General features: G+C 38.0%; 3 protein-coding genes across 4 annotated transcripts in view; 2 read left to right on the plus strand and 1 right to left on the minus strand.

Moving 5' to 3' along the window:
- The window catches only part of LOC124444619 (prolactin regulatory element-binding protein-like), an 8896-nt gene extending 1833 nt beyond the window's left edge, over nucleotides 1-7063 (plus strand). Inside the window, exons 2-8 of one of the 2 annotated variants that reach the window (XM_046995237.1) lie at nucleotides 152-514; nucleotides 2025-2108; nucleotides 3093-3223; nucleotides 3866-4036; nucleotides 4695-4767; nucleotides 4877-5030; nucleotides 6766-7063. In XM_046995237.1, the coding sequence (XP_046851193.1) occupies nucleotides 152-514; nucleotides 2025-2108; nucleotides 3093-3223; nucleotides 3866-4036; nucleotides 4695-4767; nucleotides 4877-5030; nucleotides 6766-6857 (1068 nt within the window). In that variant the 3' untranslated portion in view covers nucleotides 6858-7063. The remainder of the gene's footprint in view (nucleotides 1-151; nucleotides 515-2024; nucleotides 2109-3092; nucleotides 3224-3865; nucleotides 4037-4694; nucleotides 4768-4876; nucleotides 5031-6765) is intronic. The other variant, XM_046995248.1, reaches the window with a different exon arrangement.
- Nucleotides 7064-10400: 3337 nt separating this feature from the next.
- On the plus strand, nucleotides 10401-17242 carry LOC124444166 (zinc finger and BTB domain-containing protein 41-like). The gene is made up of 4 exons (XM_046994750.1): nucleotides 10401-10552; nucleotides 11986-12194; nucleotides 13093-13340; nucleotides 13953-17242. Exons 2-4 carry the CDS (start codon nucleotides 12119-12121, stop codon nucleotides 15864-15866), a joined length of 2238 nt encoding a protein of 745 aa, XP_046850706.1. The 5' UTR covers nucleotides 10401-10552; nucleotides 11986-12118; the 3' UTR covers nucleotides 15867-17242.
- A 925-nt stretch (nucleotides 17243-18167) lies between these two features.
- Nucleotides 18168-21943, minus strand: LOC124444173 (cytosolic carboxypeptidase 6-like). Its single transcript, XM_046994763.1, is given in 4 exon segments — nucleotides 18168-18748; nucleotides 18750-19020; nucleotides 19800-20257; nucleotides 21675-21943. Coding segments are annotated over 4 exon segments (1563 nt in total). The 3' UTR covers nucleotides 18168-18183.
- Nucleotides 21944-21982: the final 39 nt, after the last annotated feature.

Genomic DNA, 21982 nt, shown 5'->3' on the forward strand with positions numbered 1-21982 from the left:
TTTCAGATGTATTCAACCCCTTTGCAAGTCAGTTGGCAGGGGTGTGGCAGCCCCCCCCAAATTTATGAGTCCCATGTTCCCATGACCCCTTTACTCTTCCTTAAAGGCTGATTTTCTCACAATATATTTTCATACATTTCATATTTCATAGCAAGTTTTCAAACTGGACTATGGAAGTAAAGCTATCACAGCAAAGAAAGTTCACGAACATGACTCTGAAAGAAAGGCCATCATGAACAGTGCAGTACATCCTAAAGAAAAATGTTTGGCAGTCGGCAAAGACGAGGAATGTCATTTGTTGACAGTTGACATTAAATTGAAGACGTCTGTTGATAAGACAAAACAGGATAAAAGCGATGATGCGGAGTATGAAGTTTCGTTACTTCGTTCTGAAACATCCGTCAAATCTTTGGACAAAGATAACGAAGGCGACTTTCAAAAGGTTGTCCGTTTTTCAAACAATGGTGAACACATTGTCACCGGTGGTTCTAACGGTTATGTTTGTATATTTAAGGTAGGTGTTGTGGTGATAAAATTGTTATTTCCACTTGGCATTAATTTACAATTCAATTGAATACCATTTTCGTATGAAATTTTATTATCAAAAGTGGAAACGATAATTGAAGATAATTATAGAACTCAATGTAATTGACAAGACAAAAGCATGCCCACACTAATTTAGATTGTTTAGAATCTCTTGTTCATAACTTGTCCATGACTCATCTATACAGTAGATACAATTATCAATTTTCTTGTTAACATGATTTGGACACAAAGAAATTACAAAAAAAAACGAACAATAATCGACGTAGAATACGTAAACACAAAAGTAAATACAAAAGCAGGCAAAAATGCTGACACAAATTTAGGTAGGTTAGAGTGACTCGTTCATAACTCATCGATAATTCTTTGATGAAACAGACAAAATAGTAAACTTATTTTTTACATTGTCATTGGTCGAGACACAAAGAACACACAAAAGCAACGAATGGAAGTCGACATAATATATTCACATTAAAGTAAATACAAAGGCAGACAAAAAAGTATACAAAAATTCTAACGCAAATTTAGGTAGGTCAGTCAAACTCAGTGGCGACTCGTCCTTAAAGTGGATACAATTATTTAAATACACAGATTTGTGTTTGGAGGTCTGGAGCCGGTTGCAGGAAGCCTGGACAGCGTTATCCATTGGATAGCAAATATTTTCAAACTTGTTAAAAAGGTGTTTATATTTGTCTTACCACAAAGAAATTTCGTAATCTTCGAAACAATATTTCATTTTAGTGATTGCTCAGTTGGAATCTTATATTTTTTGCTTTTTAAAACGTTTTATAAGAGTTTAAAGAAATTGCTATCCAATGGATAACGCTATCCAGGCTTCGAACAACCGGACCCTGACGTTCAACTCGTTGCGATCAAAGATTGCCGATTTTTGCAATTTGGTGGATTTTGGTTGAAAGCCTCGTATATTTTGACATATGTTGTGGCCTTAAACGTAGAATGTCTTGCATATTGTGACATATGTTGTGACGTTTAACGGAGGAATTCTCGTTTATTGTGACGTATGTTGTGACGTTTAACGGAGGAATTCTCGTTTATTGTGACGTATGTTGTGACGTTTAACGGAGGAATTCTCGTTTATTGTGACGTATGTTGTGACGTTTAACACGTCTCGTCTGTTTTGACATAACTATGACGACTATTCTGTGATGATGGCTTTGAAATAAAGTCGAAACACGGTGCCATCCAGTAAACTGCTCTAGTGGCGAGAATCTCTCGTCCATACGCAGTTTAAAAGAGATTTGACACGTCTCCAATCCCTGTGGGCTTGGTAGCTCAACAGGTAGAGCGGCGGACTAGTATCCCGAAGGTGTGAGTTCAAATCTCGTCCAAGTCACATGTTTTTCATGTGCATATTAAAACCGTGTTAGGATTAATACATTATATATATATTTAGACCTTATTAAGGTCTCGTATATTTTAATTGACGTCTACTTAGTTATACTTATTGAATGAATTTATAGTATCCTGAATTGAGTTGCGTTCACGAATTCAAAGCTCATGAAACAGACGTTGATGATTTGGACATCCATCCAAACGGCAAAAGAGTAAGTGTTACATTTCTTGCAAAGTATATTACCATTTGCCTTCAACTGGTAACTGTCGCGAATTTTTCGCGTTTGTTTACGTTTCAAAAGTCACGTTTGTCAAACGAAAAGTCCCGTTTCAAATTAGAAACGTAACGTTGATCGTGACTAAAACACCACACGAGTACATACGAGTACATACGAGTAACATACGAGTACATACGAGTAACATACGAGTACATACGAGTAACATACGACTGCATATTGGTCACAAGTATATATATATATATATAACCCTAACCCTAACCATAACCCTAACCCTAACCCTATGTACTCATATGTCAGTCGTATGTACTTGTATGTACTCGTATATACTCGCATGGTGTTTTATTCACGATCCGTAACGTTTGCTCAGGAATGTTTAACGTTTGAGGAGCAATTTGAACAGGTTTTAGTCATGTGATTAACATGCTTATACGATTTTACAATGAGAAAATACTGTAGCAACTGAAAATTACATCTGTATACCTTAGGCGATTTGCAAAGTTTGATAATTGACCATATAATACAAGAAAGAGCTGTTACAAACTTTAAAATCCGCGATTTGAACAAACGTAACGTTTACCAGTTGAAACCCGACGTTTCGTTTGACAAACGTGACGTTTGAAACGTAAACAAACGCGAAAAATTCTGGACACTTACCATTTGAACGCAAATGGTAATATCATAAAAAGGAAGCGTGCAAGATTTTGACCATTTTCAAAATCCTTTTCGCATTATTTTATGTATTCTTTGAAACATATTTTATTATATAAAGATTTCTGAAAATGTTTCGTTTCGTTGTTTTCGTCTTGAATGATTCAAAAAGTCGAGTGCTTCTGTTTGAATTTTAAGAAATTTTTCCATAGTTTTTTTTGGTATTTTTTATTACAGATACTACGCACCCCTCCCCCTTCAGAAACTCCGCCATTGTCTGTACTTAATGCTTATTTATTCATCGTGTAGTTTGTGACAGTCTCGAGAGATACCAAGGCATTTGTCTGGAAACTTGAAGAAGGGAAGCGTGAATTTGAGCTGTTTTATAGCGGACCTAACGAAGATGAAAATGAAGATAGCTTTAGAATTAGAGCTTGCAGGTTTCTTTTCATTGACATTTTTTAACAGGCCTTTATGTCATTTTTTGCCAAAGGCTGGATCTCTTTGATTCATAGACCTGGGAGGCTTCCCCATCTCAGCCGTCTTCTGGCTCGTCCAATCAACAACCTCCCTCCCTTGTGAATGACTAAAATCCAGGAGTTTTATTGCTTCACATACCGTCTCATCATCAATAGAATCAGGTGCAGATTATCCGGTAGGCTAAGCAGGCTTGAGCCTAAAGGCCCAGGCTTTCGAGATGTATCTAGACATTATTATGATTTGGCGTTTTTGCTATTCTGGGCTTGCTAAACGAGCTCAATTTAGTTCATTCATGCTGATGAAAACCCATACAAGCAATTTTTGAATGCAGAGAAAAATGGCTTTAGTGCTATCTACTGTTCAAATGCGCAATACTCAGAACTCATGAAGTATTGGCTTTTCCCATTTTCCTGACCATGTCAATGATTTTCGAGATTTCGTTTGAACTTTAAAATGAACTTTTCTGTAATGCATACCTATTTAGTTCAACCAAACCTTCCGTGTATCTAACACTTGATGCATGACTTTAAAACTCCCCCAGAATCATGTCCTTAAACGAGGTCTGGGTCCAAGGCCTAAGATGTGCATTCTTTTATTGTCAGATTTCTTACAAATGAGAAAGGAGAGACATTCTTATACACCATTCAAGTGCCTGCGAAATTTGATCGTCAAAAACCGCTGCCCTCATTCATCGTCCGCTGGGATTGTTCAAAATGGATTCCACAATTGAGTCGTGACGCTGGACGTGAACCGTTAACACAGATGGCCGTAAGGTTTGTATTCCGACCTCGTACCCAGACCCTTTTTGCTTCCAACTTTGTGCACGGATCCTTTGTTTTTCCAACCTCGCACCCAGACCCTTTGTTTTGTCAACCTCGCACCCAGACCCTTTGTTTTTCAACCTCACACCCAGACCCTTTGTTTTTTCAATCTTGCACCCAGACCCTTTGTTTTTCAACCTCGCACCCAGACCCTTTGTTTTTCCAACGTCGTGCCCAGACCCTTTGTTTGGTTTGTACGGTACCTGTGGATGCATGGTGACGATCTCAGGAGATCGATCATGGTCTGAAATTATTTTTTTGGTTTTTCAACTTTTCAAAAGGTTAACAACGGTCCTTTAGTAGATTTCAAACGAGATCACTGTACCATGAAACGTCAGTTGAAAGCAAGTCCAATGTCTGACAATTCCTTCACATTTTGTTCGAGAATTTTTTCATACATTTGAACCGTACAGTAGGTCCAATTAATCGTAAACCAACTATAGTCATGTTGTCCGCAGAGATTGACCACAAACAGTCACAGAAATGGTGTGCATCTCCAATATCAGGCTCCGTATCTACCCGAGACCTATCTCATGGGGTCATACTTCCGGGGTTTACCCGAGGGTATTTTCACACGGGAGTTAAATCGTGTACTTCATGTAATTTTTAGTGATCAAGGTCGCTACGTTGCCGTAGGAACTGCATCCGGTTCCATTGCCGTTTATATAGCATGGAATTTAACGGTAAAACTTTTAAATCATCATTTATTGCATACGAGTTGACTGCTTATAATATACAAAGACTAGAACTCAGGAGTCTCGTGCTATTGTATCATTTGTTATCCTTCTTTAGCCTTTAGTATCCATTCAGCGAGTTCATAATATCTTTGTAACTGGCCTTTCATTTCTTCCACCGTCACCAGCGCTGGAGAATGCCGGGAAGGAGTTTGGATTGCTCACGATATCAGCTGATAACTCGTGTAAACTCGTCACCCTTGACAACAGAAGTAAGTCGTGCTCATTCCTCCTTACATGAAGTGGATGTATGCGGGTAGCTCAACGAATAAGTGCATTATTTATGCCTTCTCTAAGAACATTTGAGAAATTAACCTTCCTTGTAAACGAGACAAGTCTACTCAAAAGCAGCGAGCCTTATACGCTACAAGTCCCGGGCTTGTGACCGGTATAGAAGAGTTAAAAGGTGAAAGGTTTATCATAGATCAAACAACTGAATATTCCTGCTCATTTTTGTTTGGAAGCATGTTAAACAGTTCATATGGACAAATCTCGAATTCCATATTAAATATCAGTAACATAATGCGGTGTTAATGTTAGACAATACATCATTGCCCTTCAGTGAAAGCATCCCGCTTTCCACTGGAAAAGAATGAATCTAATATCGATGTTAAACATAGATTGTTACAAGCATGTTACAAGCTTGTTACTCTGCTATACCGGTCACAAGCCCGGGACTTGTAGCGTATAAGGCTCTCTGCTTTTGAATAGACTTGTCTCGTTTACAAGGAAGAGAAGTGGAAGGTTAATTTCTCAAATGTTGTTAGATAAGGTCGTTATTGCTTGTAGTTGTTTGGTATAGATAAGGTCGTTATTGTTTGTGGTTGATAGCATTATGCTATCATTCTTTTTGTTTTAGGCCTTCTAACGTTTAAAGTTGGCTTCAGTTTACGAGGAAAATCTCGAAAACATTCTTTGTCGTATTTGCCATTTAAAATGCCTTTAAACCACTTGGAATTTGCGAGGTTTTCTTATGATAAAGGTGTTTGAAATCTACTTAAATTTATTTTGACAAACACTCCGAACCCTTTTAAGATAGTTGTTTGCCGAGGTTTAATGGCGCTGCAATGGCCATCCGGTTAACTGTTAACATAGCCTCGGGTGCACTCGAAGCGGAATGTTGAAAAATTATATTTATCGTTGTGTCGTCATTGGAAAAACTGTCAGCTCTTCTCCTTTATTGAACTGCTATGGTTTTCCGGTTTAGAGTAAAGCATCTGCAGGGTAAATCATGCACGCGTCGCTTTTGCATGGAGTCATATCCACTGTATTTGTTTGCACTTTTGCGTATCAAAATAAGCAGTATAAGTTTGATTACAAGTGCTAAAAAGCCAATTTCGAAAGATTTTGAATAATTGCCCGGGGTAAACTATTTATATACGACATTTTCTCAAGCTTGTCATCGATTTTCCCCTTGAATATTGTGAGAGACACTTTTCACTATCAAAGATGTCTTGTACAGTTGTATGAACTCGAAATCTGAGGTATTTAATATTTGATTGGTGGAATTTTGATTCCACTCGAGTTCTCTTTGATCGTCGAAGTGTTTTTCGACCTTTTTTTTTTAAAGTTTTTGTTGGTAATGGATTTAACAATTAAAAATAGTCGCGTTTGTTTTCAAAGGTATTCGCGGTTTTTCTTCCTTAAATATTAGCTTATTTTAGAAAGATTAGCAAAGTCTTCTCAAAGATACCTGATGAGATTATACCATATCCGCATGACCTACAGTGGCGAATATAGAGTTGGGCAAGAATTACATAACACACAAGTGTTTATTCTTGCCCGTGTTTACATAAAAATAGAAACAAAAAAGCATCTTTTGAAAGCATTTTCTATTGAAAATTGTGCTGCAATGGTTTATTTTGCCTAGCGCTAGACATTATCAATACGCTATCACTTTACTTGAGAGTTACTTAAGCGCTGACAAAGGTATTATTTTATTTATAGAAGAGTTTGGAATCGTCTGGATAATAATTGGATCTGTTTTCTTGCTCTATCTGACGTTTTTGGCCTTGAGTTATTTTGGCTTTGATGTGTAGCGTCGGGTTTACGAGATTAAAGGTCGTTGCAGTGATGGAAAATTTGTTTGAATATAGCGAGGAGTTATTTGTGGATTTAATAAAGTATAGCAATGATGAAATGTTGAACGTGCGATTGAAGAAATGATGAATCGACTGACGTTAAATGGATGGACAGCATTGATTAATATAAATTATGTTGATTAATCAATAAATATAATAGCATATTTAATGTCTTATGTTGACTTATAAGGACTTCTCGGAACTTCTGAGGCTGATTTCGATGTAAAGAGTTGGGGTTGAGCTGATTGCCATTTTAGTTGAAAGCTTTACGTCTTGCGATTTCACGAAGCCTTATTAATGATAAAATTTTATAGATACTTTCGACTTAGAAAATTTCAAAAATTGTTTTCGTTTGGAAAACTATCTGTAATTGACCAATTGGTCTCATTTTTTTAAAAATGTTTATAGCTTCACGTTTCCCTCCACCCGTCCTTTTCTTGCATGCCTTTTTTCGTTTCTTAGGGAGCAAAGTCTTCTTCGAACGATTGAATGTAAATATCAGTTGCCAAATATGAACAAAGGATTGTTGGAATGCTAAAAATTTTAAGTTTTCCTTGCGATTTTCACTTAAGCTGTTAATGAATTGTAGCGTCGAATGATTAAAATGAGATGAAACAAAGTGATTTTATGAAACAAAAAAATGCTGATGTTGTTGACATAGATCACAGTTGTGTTGTCGTTTTAAACGACAATTTGTTCCAGTCTAATAGTTTTTTATATTTCACTCACAAAAAATATTTGCATTTGAAAATAAAGCTGACAAAAGAATCTTCGGTCTATATTATTAATCTTCTGACAGGTCGGAAAATCCCGTTTTCGACCCCTAAGCTGTAAAAATTCATAGAAATTCTAAGCGTAACACGCTGGGGCATGCAAACAGCAAAAAATGGAGTCGATTTTATGTTTAAATTTGCTGGAAATGCCTTTTAAGGTTTGAAAACGGCGTTCTTCCCCTTAAGTCTGTCAAGAATAAATGATGGGGCGCCATGCATGATTAACGAATATCTATTGTTGTAGGCTGCATTTCTCTCGGACGTCATATGTATTTATGCATATAAACAAAGGCTTTTTGAAAGCGGTCTCTCTTTTATTACAAACACAATTGAATTGAACAAGAATGCCTAATCGTCTGGGCTTATCTCGCTAGAATACAGGCGGTAGTATCTTCGCGTTTGCATTCGCTTTCGCAAGGGAGGTTAAGCGCGAAAACTGCCTGTAATTGCGTTGTTTTGAATTCCAAAAGCGCAGGGTGTAGCTTTTAAAGTTAAGCTTTGGAAATCCTATCAAACTATGCGAGAGAGGTAAGCTTCGAATTACATGAACATCCCCGTGTGACCCGTTAATACAGAGTTGAGGGAGCCAAAAATTCTTAAAGCGGCAACGTTTTAACGCCGTAGTGGAGAGAAACCACCCTAATAAATCAAACATTTGATTCTGAGAAGAGACACCGGGTTCATTTTCCTTCATATTTCCTTCTTTCAGACGAAGGAACCTTCACTCTATTATATCAAAGATATCGTCAAACGTAGATGTCGAACCATCTTCGATACAGGTATTTTGTTTCCATTATTCATAATGCTAGTCTACTGTGACGCGTGGGCAAGGTAAAACCGAAGAGAAGCGCGATGAAACGCTTTATAAACAAAAATTACGTTTTATTCAATGAATCCGGTCACAGCTTTGGCGTTTTATTGGAAATGAAATGGCAATTTCCCGTGTCCATCGTCTGGACGAATGGTTGCGTTTTTAAAAGCGTTCAATGATCGATGAGGGCTCTTCAGTTCGACGGTCAGGTATACTCGAATAACACAAAGCGCTAGTGGACTCGTATAAAATATGTTTACGTTTTCGGTATTCGGATGCTTGCAATTGAAAATATGAAACCCGAATGCTTTGTATGAAAGTGCTGTTTGTCTCCAAGTTTGTCTGTGTGTATGACGACAGTATAACAAATAAATATCGTTAGAAATAAAAACATGCCGGCAATGCCTAATGGCAGTTGAGGATGGATGTCAACAGCTTCTTTTTAAACCGTTAATATGGTAGGCAAATCTTTGCGGACGGTCAAAATTTTTTGGCTCAAATGGTTCGAAGTTAGCTGGCACCGTGCCTATATTGTAAATTATTACAATAAGAAAGTTGAAAAATCCCGATTGCTTTCCTTATTGAGAAAGGAACCACACAGCGAGTTGAATTAATATCCCAATAAACACAAGCTTGAGTTGATCACATCTTCCCTGAAGCAATGTCGTTAATACCAAAGCAATTTCTTGTTTACATTCTATAATACGTCAGTAGACTTAAAGTCAGCAAAGATTAAAAGAAACGAGAATTATAAAAGTCAGTTTCAATTAGAAGCGCAAAGGGACGAGATTTTGCAAGATTGGCTCGATGCGTTAAATATGATATTTTTCCATTTAGGTGCCAGATGATTCGCAAAATACACAAAATCACAGGTACGGCGAAATTTGATCCCAAACTAGCTTGAATAGTTATGGAGTTTTCAAATAGTCGCAGTTGCTAATCTTAAATCTTGAATTCTTTCATGTGGATTAAGGTATATATCCAAGAAAAGAATTTCAAAAATTATTTACTCGATTTTGATGCTTCTAGTGACGACAAAACATTTTCAAACATGAAAATTGTTGGAGAACACAATCAAGCTAAAACTCTACAAATGACAAGGTTCCAGGACCAAATTCCTGCACAAATCAAACACCACACAACCATGAACCAAGCCAATATCCAGCTCTGTGATACCATGGCGTCCCCTCCATTCATATGTGACCTTTGCTCTGTCGCATTCCTCACAAAAAGAGAGTTGACCCTTCATTTGATGTGTCATGGTATACATGTTGCGACAAATGTTGGTGGAGAAAAGGCGAAACCAGTCCGGTTTGTACGAGATCCACGGGAAATTGATGTGGATGAACCGCATTCTGTGATAAATCAAGGTTCGATTGATATTTTTATTCATTCATTCATTAAAAACACAATCTAGGTTAGATTACATGTGAGCAAACATTACCCCTCCCCCCTCCCACCGTGATTTTTTCTGTCTACAACACCAGGGGTGCATAATGGCAGGGGGGTGTATAAAACGTTCTGTCCAGGAAATAATAAAGAATGAAAAACTTGTTCTGGTTAAAATTTTGTCATTTTCTGTAAAATACACTCATAAACATAACAGGCCGTCTATTTTTTAAGATTGTTTCCTCCCCCCCCTAGCACTAAAACTTTTCTATGCCCTTACCATTTACCCTATGGACTTCTGTCTTTTATTGTGAAAGTTCAAAAATCACAATGTAAACTGTTTCCATATGCTGGATGTAGTTATTTTTGATTTTGCATGGTCTACACAGAATACAAACATAAAAATGGTTACTTATACTTGGCTTGCCGTACTTAAGCTCCTTTCCTGCAATGACTAGATTTCACCATTTCTTTGGTTTTCTATGAAGATCTTCCCATTTCAGAGAGAGAGAACGGAAAGGCAAACCCAGATCATGTAGTTGTGAACAGCGAGTTGAAAGTTGTTGATGTTCTTTCTCTCGCCACAGCAACCCGTGGTTTCAAAGAACCGGAAGCATTTGGTGTTCACTCTGTAAATGTTCAGTACCAAGAGGACACACATGCAGGGTTTATCAAACAAGGTTTGTGACACAACAGATATTTTTTTGTATCTCACTAACATGGAGAATCATATTTTTCTTCAATGATACAGACATCTTTCTCTTTAATACACACCTTTCTTTCATGGAGACCTACCTCTCTCTCTAAAATGGACGTCTCTCTTTGAAATGCAGACACCACTGTCCAATGCAGACATCTCTTTCTGTAATACTGAAAGGTTTCTTTAATGCTGACATTTTCTCTAGCAAAGACATCTCACTGTAATACACACAACTCTCTCTTTATTACAGACACCACTCTGTAATAAAGAGATCTCTCTAACACAGACATCTTTCTCAAATACATACCAGCATCTTTCTCCAATACAGACATCTCCCTCTCATACAGACATCTCTCTTTAATACAGACCTCTGCCTCTAATACAGACATCTCTCTCTAATAAAGACATCTCCCCCCAATACAGACATCTGCCTCTAATACAGACATCTCTCTCTGACACAGACATCTTTGTCAAATACATACCAGCATCTTTCTCCAATACAGACGTCTCCCTCTCATACAGACATCTCTCTCTAATACAGACGTCTGCCTCTAATACAGACATCTCTCTCTAATACAAACATCTCTCTCTAATACAGACATCTCCCCAATACAGACATCTGCCTCTAATACAGACATCTGCCTCTAATACAGACATCTCTCTCTAATACAAACATCTCTCTCTAATACAGACATCTCCCCAATACAGACATCTGCCTCTAATACAGACATCTGCCTCTAATACAGACATCTCTCTCTAATACAAACATCTCTCTCTAATACAGACATCTCCCCAATACAGACATCTCTCTCTAATACAGACATCTCCCCAATACAGACATCTGCCTCTAATACAGACATCTGCCTCTAATACAGACATCTCTCTCTATACAGACATCTCTCTCTAATACAGACATCTCCCCAATACAGACATCTGCCCCTAATACAGACATCTGCCTAATACAGACATCTGCCTCTATAATACAGACATCTCTCTCTAATACAGACATCTGCCCTAATACAGACATCTGCCCTAATACAGACATCTGCCTCTATAATACAGACATCTCTCTCTAATACAGACATCTCTCTCTAATACAGACATCTCTCTCTAATACAGACATCTCCCCAATACAGACATCTCCCCAATACAGACATCTCCCCCCAATACAGACATCTCTCCTAATACAGACATCTCCCCTAATACAGACATCTCTCTCTAATACAGACATCTCTCTTTAATACAGATATCTCCCTCTAATACAGACATCTCCCTCTAATACAGACATCTGCCCTAATACAGACATCTGCCCTAATACAGACATCTGCCCTAATACAGACATCTGCCTCTATAATACAGGCATCACTGTAATACAGACATCTTTCTCTAGTAATCTAATATTTCTCCATCCAGTTACCATGCTGAAAAGAAAGAAGAAGGATATACATGCGAACTGTGTGGAAGATTTTATAATCAAAAACGTAAACTTCGTACTCACCTACGAAACAGGCACAAAGGCTTTCGTCTTCAGGAGGATGAGGGGTATATGTGTTGGCAATGTTGGCAAGCGTTTCCTGAGATAAAGATCTTGGAAGAACATATTGTACAAGTTCATGGTCAAGGTTAGTGTATAAAATAAGATAACGTGTGTCAGTGTAGGTAGTGATGAATGAACAACAGAGAACAAGAACAGTCTTTACACTATCTAAAATATATAAGAAATAAGATAACGTGTGTCAGTGTAGGTAGTGATGAATGAACAACAGAGAACAAGAACAGTCTTTACACTATCTAAAATATATAAGAAATAAGATAACGTGTGTCAGTGTAGGTAGTGATGAATGAACAACAGAGAACAAGAACAGTCTTTACACTATGTAAAATATATGAGAAATAAGATAACGTGTGTCAGTGTAGGTAGTGATGAATGAACAACAGAGAACGGAGAACAGTCTTTACACTAACTAAAATATATAAGAAATAAGATAACGTTTGTCAGTGTAGGTAGTGATGAATGAACAACAGAGAACGAGAACAGTCTTTACACTATCTAAAATATATAAGAAATAAGATAACGTATGTCAGTGTAGGTAGTGATGAATGAACAACTGAGAACGAGAACAGTCTTTACACTATCTAAAATATATAAGAAATAAGATAACGTATGTCAGTGTAGGTAGTAATGAATGAACAACAAAGAACAAGAACAATCTCTACTAAACTAAAATATATAAGAAATAAGACAACGTATGTCAGTGTAGGTAGTAATGAATGAACAGCAGAGAACAAGAACAATCTTTACTAAACTAAAATATATAAGAAATAAGATAACGTATGTCAGTGTAGGTAGTGATGAATGAACAACAGAGAACGAGAACAGTCTTTACACTATCTAAAATATATAGGAAATAAGATAACGTGTGTCAGTGTATGTAGTGATGAATGAACAATAGAGAACGAGAACAGTCTATACTACCTGTAACATGTAATTTCAAAATGTTTTTCTATTGTTTTAAAAAGACAGCCGGCGTCAAAATTCAACATGGCGACCATTCACACAGCCTTCAGCGCTTCCTCTAGACGACATAGACGGTGAAGGTGGAAGTCCAGAGCTGAGCCCCACTCCTGTTGAAAACAGACGTACTAGTAGCGAAAGTGATGTAGTCCAAAGTCTAAAAAGAGTCAATTCAGGTCATCATTATGAAGATGGATCACCTGGGAAGAAACCATGTCCCTCAACAGGAAATGGCATCATCAATGTTGCCGAGGTGAAAAGTCATTTCCTCCTCTGTGTATGGTTGAAACATTACATTGGGAAAGGTTTTTGAAGGGTCGATCATTGAACTGCATCGATAGTCAACTATGGCACAAATCACCCTCCCCACCCCACCCCCTTGAACACAAGAAGCCATTGTTTTGTTTCTAAAATACTCCTTCCATTCAACTAAAATACATGGAACGCTACCTGTAATACAAAACCTATTAATTTTTTGAAGCCGCGATTTTACCCTAGACACTTGAGATTTTACCCCAGACATGCGTGTGTAGTCAATCAATTATTACTCCGCGAGAGAATCTCGAAACACTACACACGCGTGTCTGGGGTAAAATCTCGCGTGTCTGTTGTAAGATTTGGCTCCAGTTATCTGCTGAAGGTAGCGTTCCATGTATTTTAGTTCAATGGGTTGATATGTCGTGTGGGTACCAGTCCACGCGCATTTTGATTGATTATTTATAGGGCTTGTAAAACGAATATTTTGCTGTTGAAATCGTATTTAACATTGAAGAGCACTCTTAAAATGACAGTGCATTTTCTAAAATAGTTTTAGTCGTATCTCTTTCCTTAGTGCGTTGTGTTTTCACGTAACTTTCTATTTTAGGTGAATGGAAAAATTGTTGTGACAAACACACCGTTGCCTGTGAAAGCCACTCATTATCCCCAGGCGAACAATGTTAACCCTCTTGGTACTAATGATTCCCTGCCTGTGGCTGCTGTTAAACCTACACAGAAAGATCTCAGCTCTTTGTCTACTTTAGTATATGGAAATGACGGCAAGGAAGTTGATAATGGAGTGACAGAGTTTGGGCAAAATGTTCCGGCTGTAAACACGGAGTCAACTGCTGATATCTCGAAGAACGTTGAAGGCTGTTCTTCGAAAGTGTTTTGCCCCGTTTGTGGATTGTCTTTCAGTAATAAAGCCATTTTGGATTTTCATATTTCAGACATGCACGACAAAACTTTACGCTGTTTCTACTGCTCGGCTCCCTGCGATAACAAGGATATTTTGTCCTTGCACATAAAGACTGTTCATACAGAAGAAATGAAAAGCGGACGCTGCCCTGTATGTCAATGTAAATGCCTTACTGAATTACATCAGCACATCGCTCAATATCACGGTAAAGATTTTCTCTCGCGTAATTCCCCCGAGAACGTGTTATCCACGTGTCCCATATGCAACGTCACGACCACCGATTACTATCATCTCCGCTGGCACATATTACGGGAGCATCGCGGAGACGAGCTAACCAAAGAGCTTCCTGACGGCTTAAGAGAAGAAGCATGCAGTGATAGCGGGAGTTGTGAGAGCAATGAGGGTTCCCAAATGATTAATGGTAATGTAGGTAAAGGTTTATCGGGGAACAATGGGGAACATGGACTTAATGAGGAAAACACTTCAGGCTTAGAAATTGTATTTGTGTCTGACAAAAATGGAAAGTCTGAAGAGATTAAAAAATGCGCGGGAAAATCGCTAACCAATGGTGTTCTCTCTAACCACGCGGTGAACTCTGATTTGTCAAAGCCTTTGACCAATGGCATTCATGCGGTTAGTAGCGCAAGTCACGATTGGCCAATTAACGGGAACGATGCGAAACACGAGTCAGCGGTTAATCACGTTACAGCAGACGTACAATCAGTGAAGGAGAATGGGGAAACAAGTAATGACAAGCATGGATATGATAGGATTAATAGCGATACCACTGCCGTAGAGAACGAAAGGAAAACTACAGAACATGACTGTGAGAGTATGAACATAGACACATGTATATTTTGTTTCAAGACTGTATCAAAGGATAATCTTACATCCCATCTTCAAGCAGACCACGGACTTGTCAATGTATACAACTGTTCACTATGCTCCATTACGGCCAAAAATTATGTAGAAATTTTTCAACATTTCTGCCTCATGCATTTCCATCCGACAGATTCATGCACTAATGACGTCATCCCCAAGTGTCAGAAATGTGACATCACTTTCCAAAACGTTGATCATTTGAAGAAACATGCCTCGGCGCTCCACTCGTACCAGATCTCCAGGAAGGACGCGGCCGGGGAAACATTCAAATGTCGTCATTGCAACATCGTCTTCGAGAAAGAGATCGACGCGCAGAAACATTTCAATGTCTACCATTTGCATCGCGTGCGTTTTAAATGCGAGTCCTGTCGTATGGGTTTCACCACGCGACATGATTTCCAAGAGCACGTTGCCTGCAACCACCCGGAGTTGGTGAAAAGCTTCTGCCCGGTATGCGGGCTGGGTTTCGAGGTGAGAAGTGACCTGGATGAACACGTGTCAGAGATGCATCGAAGTAAGGCTAAATATCTCTGTGCCGAATGCGGCAACGAGTTCGCAGATCGTTTCCACGTTCATCTTCACATCCGGTCCAACTGCTGCGTTGCGTGGGCGGACAGGAATTTTGAATGTCTTGATTGCTCTACAAATTTCTCGTCGATTTCCGAACTCCGTATTCATTGTAAAGTGAGCGAGTGCAAACAGACTATCATAAAAAACTGAGGTGTTATTTTCTTGTTTCTTCGTGTAACTCGCGATGCATTTCGCGAAGGGTTACATCAAGTAACAGTCATGTTGATGTAAGACGACCGCTGTCATTATGCGGGCAAATCACTCCTGCTTTTAAAGGTGAGATCAATTCGCGGGTTGGGGTATTTTACATTTGGTGGTAAGCAAATTTATGAAAGATTTTTTTGATTTGGTACCTTTCTCTACTTCATAAGTTACAAGAAACCGACCATGTTTTTTTATGACATCAGTGTAATTCACTGTTAAAAGATAATATTTCGACTACGTTTGAAGTAGAAAGGTGCTTTTCCCTTAACGACTGTTTGTGCAACAACAAACAAGATTTTCGTCGTACTATTGCTGAATTTTGACGAGTCCTGTTCGGACGAAACCATGTAGTAGCGTTGTTATTTATTGAATGTACTGACAAGAACTCGGGAACTTCGTTCGCTTAGAATTTTTTACGGTTAAGTTATTGGAAATTCCTGGTTCGACTGTTGAACGGAAGGTGATTTGGGTGTTTTAGTTCGATTTGAAAATCTCTCCGTTTTACTTATTGCTAAAGTCCGTGCACCTAGGAACATTTTTATTTCAGGCAATGATAACCTGCGTACGGGTGTATGCAATGTTGAAAAAATTCTTTCCCAAGAAACGCTGCTTCGTACAAGCTCCAGAGAACTGCTTTCAATTCCGTTTTGTATCATCTTTTATGGAATTTTTATGATTTTTGGCTGAATGAACTTAGACACAAAATGCAAGCAACTATATTAAAGATACACCTCGGCTGTGAATAATTCGTTCCACAAAATCTTCTCAAATTAGGTATTTGAGAATTGAAATAACAAAGTGCCATTAATTTTCGGTGAAGTAGTATAATTTATGCGAAATCTCAAACGGATGTGACGTATGCAGGGGCAAACTTCTTCAACATTGCATACAAACCTGATACACACGAGAAGTATGGATCTATGACGTAATCTATGGTGACACGCAAATTCCTCACCCCTCCCCCCTTCCTTTCCACCAATTGTGTTTAAAACAGTTTCTTAAGCAAGAGATGTGATCAACACTCCACGCTAGGCCGATGCCGATTCTTATAAAATGTTCTTGCCACTCGTTTCTACGTCATGTGTCACGTCATATGTTACGTCATATGTGACGACATATGTGATGTGTAGTTAAGACTAAATGAAATAGACAATAGCTATGACCTCCCCCACCTTCCGTAAAATAACAGTCGAATCCGGATCTGTTTCCCAAGTGTGTGCGAATTTGTGAAGTTTTTTGGACTGCTGACGAAGCTTAGGAAAGCTCAGCTTTATAGATATTTATGACGACATAGTTGTTGTATTAAAATTGTGGAAATGAAAGCATGTATTGTGTGTATATTGTCTTTTTGTAAAACCCTCCTTTATATGTATGGTTTTATCCAGTGCTGTAGAAGTGGGGGCTTGGGGGAGGAGACCCCTTCTACCTTTGAAATGGGTAATTTTTCATAATTTCATGGCTTCAGCTTCGTCAAGAGAACCCCCCTCTGATAAATTTAGTTCTACAGCACTGTTTTTATTCGTCTTAAAAAGACCATCTTGACTTATCCTTTTGAGTTCATAAAATCGAAGACGATTGACGTGAAGACTTAGGAAAAGTTCACCTACCAGCCTGAATGTTTCTATTTTTTGTCAAATTATAAAACTGCAGTTGATTCAATGAGAAATCTCAATAATTGAGACAGTTTCTTGATTGTTGCCGTATGGCTGCGGTGAGATATAAAGAGTTAGGACGAAATCTGATTTTTTTCTACATAATGTTGACGTGTGCCATCGTTTGACTGTGGCTTTTGACGCTACTTGTTGGATTCTCGTGTCCATTATCACAATTTGCTTTCCGTTGGCTACATTTTATTTTTGGGCCCGCTTCAAACATCGCATTTTACATGAGCCGAATGCATTTAAAACAAAAGAAATGATATAAAATTACTCATTATCTTTTGTTTTAAATGTACTCGACTCATGTAAAATGCGACGTTAGAAACAGGCCTAACAGAGGGATTCTCAAGTCAACAGAACAAATGGGGCTTTGAGTTTTGAGACGCTCGCTAAGTCATGTTCCATGGCACTTCTTGAGCAAATCCTATTCCGTTTCCTATACATTCTTTGGGCGATCGTGTACATGAAATAAAATTATATAAAATAGTAAATATATTTCAAATAGCTAAATACTCTTTTAAATATACATAAATAATCACTTTTAAAAGTTTAAATCTTCATAAAAAGTTTATATCCCTGCGCGCGCGTCGCAAAGACCTCGATCTTCACTTCGTTTCTCGATGCGTTAATCTAAACGAAGCAGATATGCGTGAATCGATTGAAGAATCCGAGTTTCGCTGTTGTTCGTGTAAATCATTCGACTCATTCCCACTCCCCTCTTCTTTATCCTCCGACGAGAAAAATTTACACTTGTCTTCCATAACGTGTTTCGTGGACTTTTCCTCGCAGGAACTGTTCAAACACGCGTTCAAAACCGATGGATTCAATTTGTAAAAGTCAAAAAAGGTCTTCGCCACCTGCCTTCCGAGTCTGTGATACATGTCATCTGTGTATGGTCGTGTCACCTGACCATATCCGGTGACGTAGCCAGCAAACGAAACTTCCAGAGTATAGCAGTGAGCAGCCGTATTAAGGCTGTTTCCCAGATACCGGCGCCCAGTCCCCGCCTTCGCGGCATCGCGATTTAGTGACGTGTTTGACAGCGAGAAATCTCCAGCATTGTTGAATAGAAGTCTTGGAAAGACCATTTGCCTTTCCAATCTCTGCTCGTCGTCATACAAATTACCATACATGAAGCTATTATTTAAAGTCGAGTGAGCATGGATGTCAATAAAAATCAACGTTCGAGACTTCATCTAAACCAAGTATTAGGTTTTTGGCAGCTGCTATGCTAGGATGCGCCCATGCCGTGGGCTCATTCCAGTGACGATTCAAATCGAAACCCAATAAGGACGAACGATAGTTACCCAAGACGACTCCGTCAGGATTCAACATAGGTATGATCTTGAACACAATGTTGTCACGAAGCATGCGCGCTATGGGATGTGCGCTGACCAGAAAATCGATGATTCCCTGACAAACGAAGGAGGATGGCGTTTCACCTAAAAACATTGAATGTCCTTCAAACAAAGTCAGATAACTTGATTTGGCTTTGTGAAGAATCGCTAAAGTCTGTTCTCGTTCTCTGTTGTTCATTAATCACTACCTACACTGACACACGTTATCTTATTTCTTATATATTTTAGATAGTGTAAAGACTGTTCTTGTTCTCTGTTGTTCATTCATCACTACCTACACTGACACACGTTATCTTATTTCTGATATATTTTAGATAGTGTAAAGACTGTTCTTGTTCTCTGTTGTTCATTCATCACTACCTACACCAGCACACGTTATCTTATTTCTTATATATTTTAGGTAAAGACTGTACTCGTTCTCTGTTCATTCATCACTACCTACACTGACACACGTTATCTTATTTCTTATATATTTTAGATAGTGTAAAGACTGTTCTTGTTCTCTGTTGTTCATTCATCACTACCTACACTGACACACGTTATCTTATTTCTGATATATTTTAGATAGTGTAAAGACTGTTCTTGTTCTCTGTTGTTCATTCATCACTACCTACACTGACACACGTTATCTTATTTCTGATATATTTTAGATAGCGTAAAGACTGTTCTTGTTATCTGTTGTTCATTCATCACTACGACACTGACACACGTTATCTTATTTCTGATATATTTTAGATAGTGTAAAGACTGTTCTTGTTATCTGTTGTTCATTCATCACTACCTACACCAGCACACGTTATCTTATTTCTTATATATTTTAGGTAAAGACTGTACTCGTCTAACTATCTATCCGTACATCATACCTGGATGAACTCTGGCCGTGAGAAACACGATTCTCTTCCGTCCACCAAAACCACTACCCTTTGACGTGATCGTCAACAGTTCAACCTTTCTTTTTTGAACAGAAAGGCACAACTGCTCGCGACGAAAAAAGTCAACACCACGATTTTGCAATTGGTTCAGATACTTCTGCAGTCTTGTATACGAGTAGGTATAACAATAAGCAAACTGATAGATTTCGTCGCTTCGATCGAAGCAAAACGCAAAAGACATGACGTAATTTTTCCTATGATCAGGGCAACGGTAATAGAACACATTTTTCGATGGAATTCTCTGCCATTTTGGGCGACTCGATGATTTGACGACGGGACTCATACCATCACGATAGAGACTTTTTGTTTTGCTGAAGTTCACTATGTTGAAGATGACGCGTTGGTACGATGACGCATTCTTTACCGTAAAATTAAACCACATTCGAAATCTGTTGATGGATATAAATAGACACGAAACTTTGTGGTTAAGTATTGGTTTCTCTTACACTGTTTACAGTATGTCGGCAAAAAAGTTTAAGACTTAATGTTCTCTGTTGCTCATTCATCACTACCTACACTGACACACGTTATCTTATTTCTTATATATTTTAGATAGTGTAAAGACTGTTCTTGTTCTCTGTTGTTCATTCATCACTACCTACACTGACACACGTTATCTTATTTCTTATATATTTTAGATAGTGTAAAGACTGTTCTTGTTCTCTGTTGTTCATTCATCACTACCTACACTGACACACGTTATCTTATTTCTTATATATTTTAGATAGTGTAAAGACTGTTCTTGTTCTCTGTTGTTCATTCATCACTTCCTACACTGACACACGTTATCTTATTTCTTATATATTTTAGATAGTGTAAAGACTGTTCTTGTTCTCTGTTGTTCATTCATCACTACCTACACTGACACACGTTATCTTATTTCTTATATATTTTAGATAGTGTAAAGACTGTTCTTGTTCTCTGTTGTTCATTCATCACTACCTACACTGACACACGTTATCTTATTTCTTATATATTTTAGATAGTGTAAAGACTGTTCTTGTTCTCTGTTGTTCATTCATCACTACCTACACTGACACACGTTATCTTATTTCTTATATATTTTAGATAGTGTAAAGACTGTTCTCCTTCTCTGTTGTTCATTCATCACTACCTACACTGACACACGTTATCTTATTTCTTATATATTTTAGATAGTGTAAAGACTGTTCTTGTTCTCCGTTGTTCATTCATCACTTCCTACACTGACACACGTTATCTTATTTCTTATATATTTTAGATAGTGTAAAGACTGTTCTCCTTCTCTGTTATTCATTCATCACTACCTACATTGACATACGTTATCTTATTTCTTATATATTTTAGATAGTGTAAAGACTGTTCTCCTTCTCTGTTGTTCATTCATCACTACCTACACTGACACACGTTATCTTATTTCTTATATATTTTAGATTGTGTAAAGACTGTTCTCCTTCTCTGTTATTCATTCATCATCACTTATCAAACGGACACACGTTATCTTATTTCTTGTATATTTTAGTTAGTGTAAAGACTGTTCTTGTTCTCTGTTGTTCATTCATCACTACCTACACTGACACACGTTATCTTATTTCTTATATATTTTAGATTGTGTAAAGACTGTTCTCCTTCTCTGTTATTCATTCATCAACAATTATCAAACGGACACACGTCGTGCATTGTTCATTTAAAATAGATGTATCATGTATGCAATATGAAAAGTCTGCATTATATTACTTTGCTTTTCATGTTCACTTCTGGATCAAAAGACATAGATTATCAATAGTTTTTGCACTCAAATTAAGATGAAATAAGCAAGAAGACAACCTCGAGTTGCAAGTGTCGGGGCGGACAAACAGATCGTACTCAAAACCAGTGATTGCATCAACTCGGCCAAGATTTCCACTTTCAAAATCAGCATCGAAAATCAAAATTCCTTTACGGACTTTGCCATCATAATCCACAGGCTTGGCGGCATAATTTGAGAGATTTCCTAGCGGTTGTTCTAAGCTCTGGAACATTGCGTTTTGTTCGTAGTCCCTGTCGTTGTTTGCTGAATTAATCCCATAATCTGACAATGATGCCTGACCCGCCATATTGAATATGTGTTGTCATAACAACAAGTAACGACTTGC

This window comes from Xenia sp. Carnegie-2017, unplaced genomic scaffold (genome assembly GCF_021976095.1).
Source record: "Xenia sp. Carnegie-2017 unplaced genomic scaffold, XeniaSp_v1 HiC_scaffold_1, whole genome shotgun sequence".
Lineage (NCBI taxonomy): Eukaryota > Metazoa > Cnidaria > Anthozoa > Malacalcyonacea > Xeniidae > Xenia > Xenia sp. Carnegie-2017.